Source organism: Ambystoma mexicanum, chromosome 5q (assembly GCF_040938575.1).
Source record: "Ambystoma mexicanum isolate Mex_15411 chromosome 5q, UKY_AmexF1_1, whole genome shotgun sequence".
Lineage (NCBI taxonomy): Eukaryota > Metazoa > Chordata > Amphibia > Caudata > Ambystomatidae > Ambystoma > Ambystoma mexicanum.
The window spans coordinates 1,265,547,225-1,265,564,616 of record NC_090933.1 but is presented as its reverse complement, the minus strand read 5'-3'; the positions used below and the strand labels follow the sequence as shown (position 1 = coordinate 1,265,564,616).

At 48.2% G+C, this 17,392-nt stretch overlaps 1 protein-coding gene across 1 annotated transcript in view; it reads right to left on the bottom strand.

Annotated features, from left to right (window-relative positions):
* Positions 1 to 1,909: 1,909 nt before the first annotated feature.
* The window catches only part of LOC138498006 (forkhead box protein H1-like), an 82,981-nt gene continuing 67,498 nt past the window's right edge, over positions 1,910 to 17,392 (bottom strand). Inside the window, exon 3 of the mRNA XM_069621787.1 lies at positions 1,910 to 4,109. Coding sequence (XP_069477888.1) covers positions 3,009 to 4,109 — 1,101 coding nt within the window. The 3' untranslated portion in view covers positions 1,910 to 3,008. The remainder of the gene's footprint in view (positions 4,110 to 17,392) is intronic.

Below are 17,392 nucleotides of genomic sequence, written 5' to 3'. Positions count from 1 at the left end.
GCTGAGTGCCGGACAAAGTGGGTCGCTCAAGGGTCGGAGACAATGGGTTACGAAACACAGGTGGATTCATGGAGCAGGGACGAGCCTCGCATGGATGTGGACGAAGGGTTAGGTTGAGGTGGGAACCAGAGAGCGCAAGGGAGACCCCGCCATGCGTTACTGATAGGAGTGAGGGGCTTAAGTGCCTCTTGCCTCGAACGGATCGGCATCCATGGTTAGACCGGGTAAGATAGGGACTGCGGCCTTAGTGCCGTGCCTTTGTGCAGAGCCCAGCTTAGTGGAGCTTCTCCATTAGTTGTGGGTATTAACCAATCAGGTCGCAGCATGCACCAGTGTGCTTCAGTAGGTGGTGGAAGGCAGGCAGGCTGGAAAGGCTGCACGGCGGCCATCTTCAAAGTGGGTCTCGGTCCGTGTAAAGTCAATGCAGGACTTTGTAAGAATGTTGGAGCGTGGTTGTTCTTGGGCTCATCCTGTTGGTGGAGTGTTCTCCAGGGTAAGAATAGGAAAGTCCATGGACAAATTGCTAGCTGTGTTTAGTGCCTTATCCGGTAGCGTTCTGGGCAGAGAGATTTATTCTAGTATTATGACGCGTGCTATCTAGAAGCTCATTAAGATCAGCCATAGTACTGTTGTATAACAAAGAGCCTAGGAAGAAGTGCGTGTATAAAACCGAAAGTTACAATCAGAATAAGGTACCCAAAATAATACCAGAGTAGTTTGCACAGGGGCTATCAGCCGATAACGATGCATTCAAGCGACCCAGCAAAATCCGGCTTGCTAATACGCCGCTAAGGAAATACAACAGCTGCAGGATTGCTTGGAGATTTAGTTCCCTGCTAGTATTCCAGCTACATGCTAAACAATTATACAATGCACGGGATGCACAAGATGCACATTTCTAACTAACTATTTATAGTTCAAGTATTCCTGCACAACAAGCTAACTGGCAACCAACAATTAAATCACAGTTAAGAGATTTTGGCTAGTGGACAGGCTCACGGTGGGGCACCTCCTCTGCATTTAAGATACAAAGGACTGCAACACCTGCAACTCCACTGGTGTCCAAGGGCCACCCTGCTTCTCTTTTCAGGAGCCTCACAGAATTTTAAAAGGGGAGAGGTTTCAGGGTACAGCTATCTGTGTGGTTGGTTAGCTCCACTGACGGGCAGCATTTGAAAAGTATATGATAAAACGGTAACTGCTCTCTCTTATTCTATTATTTGTATTTATCATAGGGAAAATAACTTTGTTAAAGAGAGGTAACTGTTGCAACGTTAACACATTTTTTAAGAAAAATATTTTTTTTTAAAGAGAAAAAAAAACATTTTCACCAGTTATGTTACCTCAAGCAACCAGACAGTGCCCACGCAAGATAGAAACCGCATTGGCGAATGATGCATGCACGGGTACATACCCCCCATTATGCCACACAAATAAGACTGATAAACCATTCACACCGCGATACAACTCCACCATGCGTAAAGAACGAACAAAACCAACACTCTTTTGGATTACAAGTGAAAACACAAACACACAAACACACACACACACACCCCCACCAAGGGCATCATGTGCTTAACAGGCCAACATAACTTACTAACATGCCAAAAAACCAAATACTTCACAACACTCACCTTAAATGTCAGGTAATTTACATCTGTGCAATAGTTAAAATGAGCTATGTGACGTAGTGGTGTGATTTAATTTGTAGTGTGATGAACTCTGTATTAGGTACATTTGGACAGAGTGTTTCTATTTTAATGTGGTCATTCCCCATTTTATAGGTAGTGACCGTACATTTTTAAAATAAGCTGTTTTTTCTCACATCAAGATGTACATTCACTCAGTCTCCAGTACGTACGTTGGTCATCAGCTTACTGCTTTTTTATGAAATACGTACAGAAAAGTTAGGTAAAAATAAAAATCTTATTTATACATTGTCACGGCTTACAATATAAAAATACTTTTGAAAAACAGGACAAATTGATACTCAGGGCGCCAGCACTCCTCAGCTTGCCTTTTTCCATAATATAAACTTGTAAGCCCAGAAACATACACCTACCACAGTAAAAACATCAGAACTATGGTATCAGAAATTCCATTATTTGCCCAAAATCCACGATGTAGCAGTTCTGCAAGAAAAACTATTTCTCCAGTTTTTCCTGCCATTGCAAGTACAAGAACCTTATTTCAAAGCCACGGTAAATCAAAATCTGTGTTTCCAAGAACCTTACCAGAAATAAAGAAACAACTAAAGTGACAAACAGTTAAACATTTGTAAAATACACTAGGCTGGTAAAAACACATCATTGTCCAAGGCTTTTTCCAAGAATTAGAATTATGTAGGGCTCTTGTGTGCAAATTACAAAAACAACATCATAACAGATCGTCAAGTCTGTATCACTTCCATCTCAAAAGCAGCAAAATCCATTGCAAACTTATCGGACATTCCCTGAATAATAATCTTTCCAGTTTGCTACTTAAATTGATCAACATGCCCTTCAAAAGAATTCAGCAATAATAGGCTTAACATTGCCCTAAAAAGGAAACATTTACATAGAGTTGTTGACTGGCATATGTACAGGAGGTACGAGAGCAAGTTTCTCAAGTGTTTCACAATCATTTTGTAAAATGCACTAGAAAAAAACAGCATTGTTTGAATATATACTAATGTGCAAATTAGTCACATGTGGAAACATTCCATTCAGTCCCGGCTGATGACAGAACAGACCCTTCCCCATTCCTCTGAAGACGAAGTCCTTTGGCCAACATTGAAACGTCAACCTTGAAGTGGATGAACTCACTCCCTATCACTCCAAATGTGAGTATAAAGTATCATGACTGTGGTAATTGTCCTCCAAGCAAAGCCATGATCCCCTGACACTGGCCATCTTGACGTGCTTTTGTTTCAGTTCAGTGCTCAAGCTGTTGGAGACGTGGATGAGATTAGTCCTTTAGTCTATTAAGGCAGGTTACATTTCACAACACTATGTCATACCGACAATGGACTAAAGCGGCCGTGGCCCGATGAGATCTGTGCCACTGGGGAACGGGGGCATTGTGAAAAACGGTGGGTAAAGAAGCACGTCACCAGGATGACTTGACCACACGTCGAAGACGCTCTTGTTGGGTGGGACGGCCTGCAGCATGCTGTCTAAATCCACTGGCCCTGGGGGCCGATGGCAATGTGGCACAGGGCTAGAGTGTGAAGGCATCACACCCCAATAAGCTGGACTGGAATAAATCGGCGGCTTATATGTGTATTGAGGCAGGCTGGGTAGGCTGGAGAATGGAAAGAAGTGGTGAGCACTTGGTGGGGCTACAGCGTTGGGGGGCACACACTTGGTGTAAGAGGTTGGTAGCTCCCATGGCATAAGGGGGGCACTTTTGGGAGACTCTGCAGGATCTTGGTCATCAGTGTCGTCAGAGTCAGATCTCGAGCTACCATGCACCCGGTTATCCACTCTTGGGCGCTTGTTGGGCCTCTTGCGAGGGTGCATTTGTTGTCTCCGGTTATGGGCATCCTTCTCATCGTCTGAGATTGAGCTGATGGAAGAGATGGTGCTAAGACTGGAGGAGGAAGAGAACGTTCTTGGATCTACTGGTGTGCTGTAGGTATAGCCAAGGCCATAAGACGGTCTCCAGGAAACGGAAGGTGGTCTGGAAGAGGTGTAAAGGTACTGAGCAGGGATCCACACATGATTATGGGTGGTAAGGCCATTACCAGTAGGCACATACTGATGGGATTCAGTGGCTTCTATACCGTTCTCAGCAGTTGGAGATTTCCCTGGCAAACTCATATCTTCCATGTCATGTAGCAGAGAGTCAATCATGAAAGAGTTATTGATCTTGGAAACATTGCTGGGTTGGTGTACTTTGTCACTGGTACAGGTGGGCAGGACAGGCGGCGCTTCAGGTTGACCGGCCGTCTCTTCACAGTTATACTTCCACCCATGGAGGATGTACGGGGAAAGGTCATCTGCCAGTACCATGCCACCCTGCCGTGCAATGGCTGTGTTTTGCAGCTTGAGGGCCTCCAAAGGGATTCGGGAGACATCCACAGACCAGAAGTTCCCCTTCGACTGTGGTTTCCCTGGATCTTTCAACACCTGGAACAAAGAAAAGACAGATGAACAAATGAAATCATTGCAGATTACAATCCAACAATAGCGATGTAACCCACAAAAGAACATTACTATAACTAATTCAGCAACAAATACTTCAAAATTAGCTTGACCCATGAGCGACTTAATCTGCTTCACCAAAATGGAGAATAAGAGCATTTAACTTCAGAGTTGTTCTCATTACTAAAAAATTCCTAAATCCTTTTGGAAGTCTAGAATTACTCTTTTGTCGAAAGTGAACTCGCCTAGAAGGTATGAGATGTGCTTAACACCAGTTAAATGTCCTAGCTATTGGTATTCGCTCTACGCTGTCCAATGGTATAGAACATTTAAATAAACCAGTATAAATGGCAATTTTTCCACAGTGATAATAAAAAATTACCCCCTGCCCCCATCATTACTGAGATATTGTTGAAGGCTTTAAACCGCGCTGTCTGGTGCCACTACTCTGCATCTTTCCCCACAGGGATAGTGCTGTAGGCTTGCAATTCGAATCCTACAGGGACTCTGTACAAATAGCACTCCATCTCAATGAAACATAGCCGTATCCCGCCGACGGCACAGCCACTCACCTGCAGACACCTGCAGCAATTCACTACTCCATAACACACACCACCTCGACCATTAGAATGCAGCGGAGCCCCACATCAAATTTGGTCCAGTTGGGCACATAATCAGTCTCCTTGACTCTCCTACTCTCCTGACAGTCTATCACAGCACCCATCCACTAGCCAGATCCCCATGGGTCGCTAACAGGACTTAGCCACCACTCCCTACCTTTGTGCTGTCTAAAACACACACACACGCATTCTAAAAATCCTCCTTCAATTCTCATACCTTGGACTTCAGTCCTCCAAAGGCATTCACCTCACAGCGCATTGCGGCCATACCAATGGCATTGGGCACTATACAAATGACATAAATACCTTGAAAGATTTAATACTTTGATATATTCTGTACCCGCATGGGTTCCCCTCCTTCAGCCGAGATATCTTGCAAGTCCAGTTGGAAATATATGTACTTACATGCAGTTTGTGTTGGCATATGCAGCGCCATGAGCAGGGCATGGCAGTGGCCTTCAGCCATGCCGTGAGCCCTCCCCAACCTCAAAGCGGCTGTTACCTGAAGGGCTGGACCATGACTAAAGGCCATGCCACAGGGCCTCCTAACCCCATTGAATTGGCAAATGGCCACTCTGCCTCTGTAAATGGCCAGTGGTTCTGGCCAGGGTAAGTAGTTCCTGTGCCAAAGATTTGACCTTCGACATGACCTGGGCACTTCCCAAACCTGTCACTGAACTTGGCCTAAAGGTGCAATCGGCTTGCAGATTGTGTTTCTGTGTGACTAGAAGCATTGGCTCACTATACATGTTTAGCTTTTACATTTACTCAAAATATGTCCTAGGAGGGACACTTGCTTTTACAGAATGGTAAAGGGAAAAGTAGGTGTCCTATGATTTAAAAACAAAAATTAAAAAAAAAACCTGAAAGCACTTTTCATTGCTTATTCCGCTAAAGCACGTCCCACGATTGTTTGCAGAGCTGACATGTTGAGTCGAAATAAAGAGCACTCTTTGAAAGCAGCTGATTTTTGCCCTCCCTCAAAGCCAACAGCTTTAGATTGGAGCAGGTGCCATTCAATTTTAAATGCATGGATGTATTGGCTGCCTTTCTTATGAACTCAAAGATATTCCATTGCCAGACCCTGCTGGAGAGGCAGGGAGCGGGGGATCGAGGGGGCAGGATTATCATTGGGCCTAATGTGGCATATTTGGATGGGGCCATTGCCTATTCAATGCTTGTCGATCAGTGCACTATGGACAAAAAGGTTTACATGACATACATAGATTACAGCTAGGAAAGCAGCCAATTGTCCATAGATCTTCACCACTCACTACCTAAAATGTCTGGGTTTTTAATCATATTTAGAAGAGCTTGGTTGCCCAAATAGAAGAAGGGAAATGTAACATATAGTTCAGGTATTGTAGCGCATTTTGTCTAAGAAACTGGTTGAGGGAAGTGTGTTAGGAAAAATTTCATTTAGGTGTGATTTTCCCTCCATTTGCAGACCCGCCCCAAACGTTTGCTTTTGTTTGGCTTTCCTATCCTGACTTTTTTCAGTGGAGCCCAGCCTTCAGCTGAACTCCCCTGGGCTTTTGCTCACTTGTTATGGGGAAACCGACACGTCCTTCAGGTGGTCAGTGCATGGAAACTAGGTTTCACTTAGTCTTCCACTATGGTGCCATTTATTGGTAACGTTTCAACAGAACACAATGTGCCTTCCAATGCAGTCCACTGGGTTCTTTTTGTTTTATGGCCATAGACACCCTCAACAGAGGTGTGTGTGTGTGTGTCTGTCTGTCTGTCTGTCCCAGGAAGCGGGTTGGGACTGTTTGGTCCCAATCCACACTACTGGTGCCTGGAGTGCCTGAATTACTGAGATCACTATGGACTGTGATTGGTCCACAAATGGAATGCTTGCATGAGAGCTGATCTTCCATTGGAAGTCCTCGATTTTGGTGCAAAGCTAATCTTCGATAAGAGAAGCGGATCTGTATCCATTCCGGGTCGAGAGTTCTTCCCGAACTACAGAAACACCAAGCATCCTGCACGAAAAAACGTGAAACTGCCGGAGAAGCTCTAGAAGGTTTTGGCACCCTTCAACCTTTGCTGTCCCGTTGGACCCCTGTTTTCTTCAGGGATCAAGAAGGCCTGCCAAGGCGCTTCACCCCTTTGGAGTACTGGGAACAACTACTCTCGGTGTCCCCTGATTAACCATTGAAGAGCCCCTTTGGAAGTGTTCCTGGGCCATCCAGTGAACTGTCCAGCTCTACCTCAGGGTATCTTGCAGAACCACCGGCATCTCGAGTTGAAACCCGAGACTTGGGACATTGCTTTCTTGTGGTCCGGTGCCCTCTACCGCCAAGTTTTGCAGGGCTAGCTCCTCTATGTTCTTAATTAGTAGAGTGTGCAACACTGCCCGCATCTGCAATTCCTGCGTCACTACCTGTTGGCGACGGTCACTATAGGTGCCTTGCCGTTCTACCAGTCTGTGCCCTACAGCCTGCTGCATCAGAATTTTCTTCATACCCCCTTAGGAAGCTAAGAAAAGGCAACTGTCCCTTCACGGACGATCGTTCTATCCCGCAGCCGCTGAGAGCGACTTCAACTAAACTGCCAAAGTTTGGTCTGTACTGTGCCGAGGGTCAGTGAGTACTTGCATCACTTACCGGTGGCCCCCCATGCACAACAGATCCCTTTTTACGCATGAATATCCCCTAATGGTATTTGTTCTTAGCTGGGTTAGCCTGCGCTCCCTAGCTATGCTCACCTTTTGAAAACTGCTCTGCCACCAAGGGTAGGTCCTACTTGAATGGTGGGAACCAATTCTTCATTGCCTCAAGCCCCTTCCTGACTTGCTACAACCCTCTCAAGAAGACCGTTTTCTGCTTCACTTGCGCGGTTGTGCGTTTTTTACGTACAGCTGTACTTCTGAGCACAAGGCTCCCCACTTCTTAAGGCTGGACTAGAAATTTAGGGAACGACTCCGAAGAATTGTCTCATGCACCTAGTGTGTTTACCCACCCCCCTCTTAACAGGTTGGGGTTGTGTTTTCCTAATTTGTCACTTTATGAAATGTATTGTGTATATATATATACTGTACAGTAGAAATGTTTGTGTGGTGACTTTTTGCATAACTAAAGTTTCTCCAGCATGGGGTCTGGCATGGATTCACATGCTCATGAATATTCCCCGTCGTCAGGCTGGGAATCCTCGGTAAAGAAAAAACCAGTATCAGTTTAGTTTCTGATCTGTCTTTCGTAGTAGTAACCAATCACTGATCTCTGCGTAATACTGACCACAGCCAATGACTGCCCATTACCTAAGCCCCGCCTCTGGCAGCCATCTTCAGATTTTTACCGCACGTTCAAGTGTTGGGATCCTCGTGCTATTGCTCTCGAGCGTTAGTGCTATTTTTCACGTTTTTTCCTCAAAAACTTCGATTTTTCGGTCAAAAGAGCCTCAAGCTCCACCGTTTCTTCATCCGATCAACGGGGACCCGTGTGGGATTCGTCTACGCCCCTCAAGGGTGAAGATTTCGTCGAGCCACGCTTTTGGAGGACTCCAGAAGTTTCTCAGGCCCATCTCGGACATGGCCCAGGAGAAGGGAAGCTCGACGCCCGGAAAGCTGTTCAGGGTCTGCCCTGGATGCCAGCTTCAGAATGTCTTTAAGGAGGACGAACACTCCTTTTGTCTTTACTGCCTACATGAGGACAAGTCACACGTGGAGAAGGACTGTGCGTTTTGCGGCAATATGTCGGAGCGGACCATGAAGGACCGCCATCAGCGTCTCGCCAACTGGCTGGAAGGGAAGAGCCCGTCAGGCGAGAAGAAGAAATCCGAGCGGTCTTCTAAGACCTTTGAGGACGCCCCGGCGACGGGTGTCCAACACAAGGCCAAGCACTGCGAGTCTGCTGGCACCGGGAGCGCCGAACGGTCGGGCTCTACGGGCGCCAGGCAGGGTGCATCCTCCCCGGCACCATCAACCACGAGCCAACGCTCTGGTTCGGGTAAGAGGAAGGCCGAGCACCCGGCGAAGCTCCTGGAGAGGCCCCGGTCGAGCTCTAAGGCCCCATCGGAGGGAGAGCGAGGCAGTGATCCTCCCCCCAAGGAGAAGGTGGTGAGCGCACCTAAGGTGGTGAAAGCCTTAATCCATCCGGCCAAGGCCTCTATCGAGAAAGTCGCGGCGGCCCTGGCTCAGCCTGTGGAGGCTACACCAGTGGTGGCGACCTCAGGGCTCAGAGTCTCCCTGCCACCGCGGAGGGAGTCCTCTTTTATGCCCATCGACAGGACCCCCGTGAAACCTCTGACGGAGAAGAAAAAGGGGGGGCAGGAGGTCGTCGTGGATTCGGCCTCAACCTCTGAGGAATAGCTGATCGAAGTCTTAAGCCATGGCGTTGGCGTGGAAGAAGACCAGCCCGTCGGGAGGGACCCCGACGTAGGAGACCACGATAACGTCGAGGGTGCCGACGGGGCTCCTGACCGCCCGTCGGACTCCCCTCAACCAGTGCCGCAAGACAACTCGGCGGCCATTTTGTTGGCTATACAGTCCTTATGCTCGGAGATAAGGACGAGACTGCCGTTACCACCAGCGGAGGAACCGCTCCCGACGGGGGACCCGGAGCCAGGCCCTTCTGGGAGCCCTCCCCCTAAGAGAAGAAGGATTCATCCTCCACCTCCTTTTCAGCCATCGCGCCCTGTTCAGCCCTCCTCCCCGTCCACGACTCGTGGGGATGATACGGGGACTGACGGGGACTGACACGGCCGCGACGGGTACGTACGACAAGGTTTACGACGAGGATCTGCCGTCGTCACCTCCCACCCGGGCTTCCTCGCCCGACGAGATTGGATCGTTTCACTCCATGATCGCCAGGGCATCCGAGCTTTTCCAGCTCTGCCCGGAAGAGAAGAAGAAGGAAGGTTTCCTTTATCAACGGCGCAAAGCCAAGAGGAAGACGGTCCTCTCCGTACCTCTACTGGACGATATTTGGGATGAGGGCCTCGCCCTCCTCAAGAACCCATCCACGACGCCGGCTAGAAGGGATCAGTACGAGAAGAAGTACCGGGTCCCGGACGCGGCCCCCTTGTGCCTTCGGGCACAGCTGACCCCAGACTCGGTCGTCTCCGCGGCGGCCAGGAAGAAAGCGGGGGGGCGCGGCCTCTACGTCGACCTCCCCGCCGGACGGCGAGGGAAAGAAATTGGATACGACGGGACGCAGGATCATCTCGTCTGCAGCGACGACGATTAAGGCGGCCAACGCCTTGGCTATCGTAGCCCGCTACGACAGGGAGTTGTGGTACAAACTGGCCCCCCTGCTGGATTTCCTACCGGACGACAAGAGGGCGGATGCCCTAGAGATCTTGCAGAAAGGAGAGGTGGCGTCGGACCACGCCATAACGATTGCGACGGACATCGCTGACACTGGATTTCGCCAGTTGGGCAACGGCGTGTACCTTAGGCGGCGTGGATGGCTCAAGGCTACTGACTTTCGTCAGGACGTGCAGACCAGAGTCTTGGACATGCCGTTCGACGGAAACAACCTGTTTGGGAAAACAGTGGACGATTCCCTTCAAGCCATCAAGGCAGACACGGAGACGGCCCGGGCTCTTGGGGTTCTCCAGCAACGGCGGCCGCCCTTTCGGAGTGGCGGAGGCAAACAGGGTGCCTCCAAAGGTTCCGGCGGTGGATTTTCCACCTACTGTCAAGCGGCCCGTTCGTCGTCGCAGGAAGCTTACAGGGGACAAGGCAAGTCAGGCGGGCCCCGCCATCGTCGCCAAGGAGGTCAAGGCGGCAAAGCCTCGTCGAAGCAGGACTGTATCGGCCGTGGCGTCGGGCCCCCGCCGAAGCACCCCGGTGGGAGGCCGGCTGGCGAGCTTCGTCAGCGTGTGGGAGTCCATCTCCACCGACCATTGGGTGCTGGACGCCCTAGCCCAGGGTCACGCGCTCGAGTTTCTAAAGAGGTGCCCGCGCGTCCCCCCTGTGGCCTGGAAAGAACATCACGTCCCTCAACTTCTCTTGGAGGTAAAGGCGATGCTCAAGAAGGGCGCCATCAAGCTCGTCCCAAAGAGGCTTCGGGGCTCCGGAGTTTACTCAAGATACTTCCTCGTGAAGAAGAAGACAGGCGGATGGTGTCCAGATGGCTCTCCGGCTGTATCATGTACTGTCATCGGTAGGCAAACCGACCGCTGCCTGGCCGTCCGAGAGCCCATTCCACCAGAGCGATCGCAGCTACCACGGCGTTCCTATCTGGTGTGCCCTTGCTGGACATCTGCAGGGCTGCTACGTGGAGGTCGACGCACACCTTCACGAAATTCTACTGCGTCGATCGGGATTCCAGGGAGGAGTCCAGGGTCGGCCAAGCAGTGCTGCGCAACTTGTTCGCCTAAGGTGAGCCTGGTGAGGAGGTAAGATTTGCTTAATGTTGAGTTTGATGTAATGCTTAATGTTGAGCCTTTGCCACCTCCCGTGGTTGTGCATGTGTGTACTGCTATGTATTCTTTATTCATGAGCATGTGAATCCATGCCAGACCCCATGCTGGAGAAGGAACAAGTTACTTACCTGTAACTGTTGTTCTCCAGCATGGGTCTTGTGGGATGTTTTTACCCATGCATCCGAGCCCTACCTCAAAAACTGTGCAGTACTGACATGGAAAACATCATGACGGCCAGAGCTTCCCAGAAAATGCACAGGGAAATGCATGAAGAATAGGCTGCCACTCTTTTTGCCGATGTTATGGGCACAGAAGGGTACTGCCTAAAACCACCATTGGACTACCCACACAGTAGTCTGAAACCATTGGGAATGGCAATGCAGATTGCCAAAAGCAACCTAGAATTGTGGGGAATTCATTTTCTTAAATCCCAAAAATGGTTGCAGTACCAGTACTCACCACTATCAGAAAGCCGGCGTTTTAAAACACCACCAGATTTTTTTTTTAGTGTAAAACTGAATAGATGAACCCAAAGCAGGCCAAAGAAAGACTTACTGAGAGGTGGATCCAATGTAAAGTTATATTCTGAAGTGACTTGAAGATTTATAACAAGACTGGCTGAGCTGTGGATTTCAGCAGTTTAAGTAAATTTGGACTGAAAGACACTAAAAAAATCTAAATGTTTAAAAGAAATGAGTGACCTACTTTTGAGTGTCACATAGGTTGCAATTGTTTTAATGTCATAGTTTTAAACTTAGAATCAGCATTCTAGCTGCATATGTAAACATTGTCTTGACTTAAACTGGGTAACAAAAAGTGACATTAGCTGGGGCCTGGCTTAAGGAACTGAATTCTGCCCACCTGCTACCCCCGTCAGGAGTTGAGACTTGCACAACTGCTGTGTTCCCAGGCCTACCCGCCTTTTGCTGCTCCCACCAAAAGGGATATGACACTTCTCTGATTGGATTACCAAGGGACTGCTAGAGGCTAAACATAGGACCCAGGCAGAGGGTTTATGGAAGTGGCCATAAATGGCTTCCTCTTGAACAATGGGCCTTCCAGGGCCCAGGCAGATGGTTTATTGCAGGGGTAATAAAAACGGCTTCCTCTTGGCAGAAACTGGGAGGGGGAGAAACTGGAGACAGAGGCTGAGCTTGAAGAAAGTGGAAAGACTGGTTTCTGTACCATGTGACCTGAAAAGACACACCCCTGTAGCCAGAATATGGTTTTAGAAAAAGATGAATAACTCATAGTACGGACTTGTCATAATTATTTAAATGATACCATAATTCTTGTGATTTTTCTGCCCACATTTTAAGAGGTTTTTAGAACCAGTGGCATGATCTGGGGGCAAACTAGCAGTTAAGAGGGTATTACTTAAAATGTATGCATGTTAAAAATCTGACACTTCATCAAGTAATGTCCATACTCCTTGCGCACATGTGTATAAATTTGGGGTAATGTCCGATATTACGAAATCAGTTAAAAAGTGCAAATGTTGCCATTTCTGAATGCAAGCTCCCAAGAAGAGCAGATTTGGACAGGGTATACCTCCTGTGATATGTGATGGGTGCATGTAATTTTAAACAAATGTGTACCTGTGCAAATATGTCTTTTGGGTCAAAATATAGATTGTGTGTAATTTGACAGGGGTGGGTTCTCTGTATCATAAACAGACCTCATCATGATGACACTTCATTTCATTCCCCCAATCAAGGGGAAGAGGATGAAGTGGCCAATGAAAAGTGGAGAGGGGTAGAGCTTAGTGATGCTGCACACACACCCACTTTCAAAACACATAAAAGCAGACAGTCAGGACATTCAATTCCATTTGCTGCAACGCGCTCTGCCGGACCATACCACATCCAGAGATCCAGACTTCAAATCCATCAATCTCCAGAATCCAGAGAGGCTAGACCAGCAGAGCAGAGCTGAACCAGACCCCTGTTAGCAGAACGAGAGAGCTGACCCAGATCACTGTGAAGTGCTGAGACCAGACCAGAGTCTAGTCTAAAACCTGACCAGATCCGTGGCGAGGCCCATCTATTTCAAAAATATATTGTGAGTACCCAGCAAGACTGTGCAGAACCAATCTCTTAGTTAAAATAATATAATTCAATCTATTTTAATCTAAGTAGAACTGCCTCCTAACTGTCACCTGTCATTTGTAAAGCTGTCACCTGTCATTTTCTAGTTGCTAGCTGTCACTTGTCTTTTTGAACTTTAAAATTTCAAATCTGAAAAACGACCTTTACCATATCGCTGATATCTCCGTGACCGTTTGTCCTAGAGACTTGCAGTAACTTTTCTCTGAAAGCTTGGCATCTCAGCTTTTCAACAAACCTAGAACCGCATTCCGATTCCCTATAGTTTTGCCGCAATCGCGAAAAACACACTCGCGAATTTGCCGCGATTTGCAAATTTCTCCACATGTGAAAACAGAAGCTTCCTTAGTTTCCTTGCTAAAAATTCGTTTGCCTCTTAAGAACCATCCCTGAATCATTGCTAGAGTGAGCCTGGACTAATATTAACTTGATACCACTCACCCTGAACCTCAAGAGGGAATTAAAAGCATTTTAGCATATTTTTCACTTCATTGCCAGCACATGTAAAAGCATTTTGGGCCTGTGTTCCAACTTCTGTGGTCTAAGCTTGCTGGGGTGAACTGAATTACATTTGATTGCATTTCTGAGAACTGTGTGCTTTCCTTCCATTTCCTTGCATTGCATAAAAGGGGGGAGGGGATTGCCAGAGAAAAGTGATTACATTGTTTTGTTGAAATCATATTGAGTATTTTCTGTATTGCATTTTTCATTCAACATTACATCCATCTGAACTTATAAAAAGTATTCCCTACCACCTTATTCTTCTGTTCCTATTCACAAGTGTGCTAGTGCCAGACTATCCATTATTGATTACTGATCAGATTAAGTGTGATATCCAATTATTAATTTATTATAAAATGTGATATATATCTATATTGTTCAAATTCTCAAATAAACCTTTTAAATTGCAAAACAGAACTACTTCTTGGCTCAGTGGGATCAGGGGGATTCCTAGAGAGGGGTGTTATATAGGGGTAGTCATCCAGAACGCATGAACTGGACATAAAGATATATCAATAAGGGTTTCCATTCAGTATCCCAGACTAGGCATTGACTTAACTGTAGTGTTGAATTGAATCCTCTTACAAATTGGGGGCTCGTGCCGGACATTTGGGTTAGATCTATCACTTGTGCAGATTAATACAGTGTGCCAGCTGACCAGATACACTATCCGGTCGGATCACCACGCTGTGTTATGCTGTAAAGCACTCCTCAAAGGAACGCTCTAAGGAAAAGGTCTGTTTTGCAAAAATAAAATACAAACTTCTGTAAGTCAGGAAGGAACTCAAATCTCTAGAATGACGACCTTAGTAGACATGAAAATAGCCAGAGAGCACTTCTTACATAAGTTATTTGTGAGAGGTGAGTGGACTCATCAGGACCAGATGGTCTGGTTGCAAGCAATCGCACCCCAGATCACGGAAACAGGGCCAGATATATGGGGAGATCAGGGTCCCTACATGTGGCCCTGAGTGAACTATATTTGGCCCCGAAGGCCAAGGATGAGCACCACAAGATTGCCAGGGTAGCGGCATATTTATATTTACACATGGGAGCCATGCAGGACAAATCAAGATCTGGCGAGTAGGCAACTGCTGGCATTACAGAAGGCCCAATCTGATCTGGACTCTTCTGAGCAGAGGCTGCAGAGGAGCCAGGAGTCAGAAAATGATAGTAGGCAGTATATCATTAAAATAAAAGAGGACATGGATATACTGCAACAGGAAAAGGCTGACCAGGATACCAGATTTCTCGCCTTGCAGAAGGAGTACCAAGAAGGTTTGGACTCCCTACTGCAGAGCCAGAAAAAGCTGGAGCAACAGTTAGACTTCAATAGGGCATGTACTGAGCAGGTAGTCACCCTGCAAAGCCACCTAGATAGGGAGAAGGCAGAGAGCAATAAACTGTTTCTGAAAGACCTGTATACCCAGGCAGAGTTTGACCAGGAGCGCCAGAAAGCTGGTGCCTTCCAAAGGCAAAGGGACGACCTGGCGGCATAGATGCAGGCTCTTAGTCAGGAAAGGGACACCTTAGGCCAGGAAGTCTGCCACTTAAAAAGAAAAATGGAAGAAAATCACCTGGCCCTCCAGGGACTGGGTGACCTCCAAAAAGAACACCAGAACTTGTTAGAGCACACCAGGAGGGTGGAGGATGCTCTGGCAAGAAAGGAGCAGGCCAATAGGGACACAGCTCAGGAGGTAACCCTCCTGCAGCAAAGACTGGCCCAGTGCTCCAGGACCAATCAGGAAACGCAGAGAGAGAATGAGGCTCTCTGCCAGCACAATGATAGGCTCCAACAACAGGTAGCGATGCAGGAGAGACTGATAGAGTCTAGTAAGGCCTTAACTGAGGAACTGAAGGCGCAGACTCTTACATTGCAACAGGGAGCAGGGGCGGATAGAGATGAAGTTCGCTGGGAAAGAGAAACTCCTGAGCATAACCCCAGGAGCCCTAGTACCAGAGGCCTGTATCTCTCTCAGTCCCTGGACTCTGCCACCCCCATGTCCCCTGGCGCACATGAGCACATGGCCACAGGGATGGCAGATTACTATCCAGCCAGAAGCATGGGGCTCATCTGCCAGTACCACCCAGGAATGGAGGGGCGGGCATCCGGGTATGGGCACCCAAGCACAGTGCAATTTAGTGGGGAACCCCAGGAGAGTAGGCCCATTAAGGGCATCCTGAAAACCTCTGCCCAGTTAGGTCAGTGGGGGGGGTACCCATCAAATCCTGGCAGCAAAGAGGAATCTGAAGACTCCTCTGAACGGTACAGGACACAGGAGACCAGGTCCCCACATTCTGACAGCCATTCCCAGGCTCGCAGAATCCGGGAAAACCTGGAAGAACAGACGGGAACCTCTGGGAGCAGTGCCTCTGAGTGAGAAGATGAATGGACCAGGGTTACCCGGACCAAAAAGGCCAATAAGACAAAAAGGGCCTTGCTTAAGGACCCCTTAAAGCAGATTAAGGCAATCAGGAGCGTCATCACGCCTTATCATAAGAACGCCAAGTATTCTGTTTGGGAGCACTTAGAGTTGTTTGAGCAAATGATGTAGACTTTCCATTTGAAGGACAGCCAAAGCTGTATTCAATATGTAAAGTGGACCTTCTCCCCGGAATACTCCAGTTTCTTTGCGGGGCTGGAGGACCAAAATCATTTAAGATGGTCCACCTATAAGGCGGCCATCTTGAAACATTTTTCTACTCATAGAAATCCCCAAGAGGCTCGCAAGGCAGCCTACAATTTGCAGTGTGGGGAGGATCAGGCCCCACAAGAGTTTGTGCAAGAACTGAAACGTGCCTTTGCGCAGACCACCAGAAGGGTGCGCACGGATAGCAGAGAATTTATTAATACGTTTTTCCATGCCTTGCCCAAATACATAATGACCCAGCTCGTGAGGGATTTTCACGAGAAAAGATCTTTAGACTGGGTCATTGAACAGGCGACCCGGATCTATGAGGTGCAGAAGCCCATAGAAAATAAAAGCAATACCCAGAAAAATCCCAAAACCAACAGCACCCCTGCTGCTGCCAAGGTGGCAGAGGTAAAGGTCACCCCCGTTTTGGATTTGGAGATGGGGGGGCCTAAAAACCTACCTGCACCTAATAATGCTAGGCCCAGAAGGCCCACGGGCCAGTCACAGACAGGGAGCCAGGGAGGCAGCCCCACAAATGGGGTCCCTCGCTCTCCTGATTATGTAAGTCCCCGTTACAAGGGAAGTCGACCCATCCTGGGTTATGTGTGGACTCCTCCAGCCCAAGGGGGGGGATCCAGCCAAGCACCTAACTCAGGGAACTTCCCTCCTAACTTCCCACAGGAGGGCAGAAATTCTCAAAATCCTGGGCAGAACTTTTTCCCCAGGTATCCACCCAACTTCCAGCCCCAAAATCCTCCACCCTTCTTTCCCCAATTCCCTGAGCCCAGACAACCGAATCCGGGAGAGGGGAGGCCAAGGGTGGAGGGGTACCAAAATCTTCCCAACCAGGGGTACTACCAGAGAAGGGATAGCTACCCTTCCCGGGATCAGCCCAGGGGAGAAAACAGGGCCCCGTATCAGCCTGAGCGGGTTTCCCAGTTAGAGCACCAGGTTCAAAACATGGCGCGGGATCTGGGTCACATACTGAGGGCTCAGCAGAACCCTCAGATCGGCATGCCGGCGCAGAACGCACC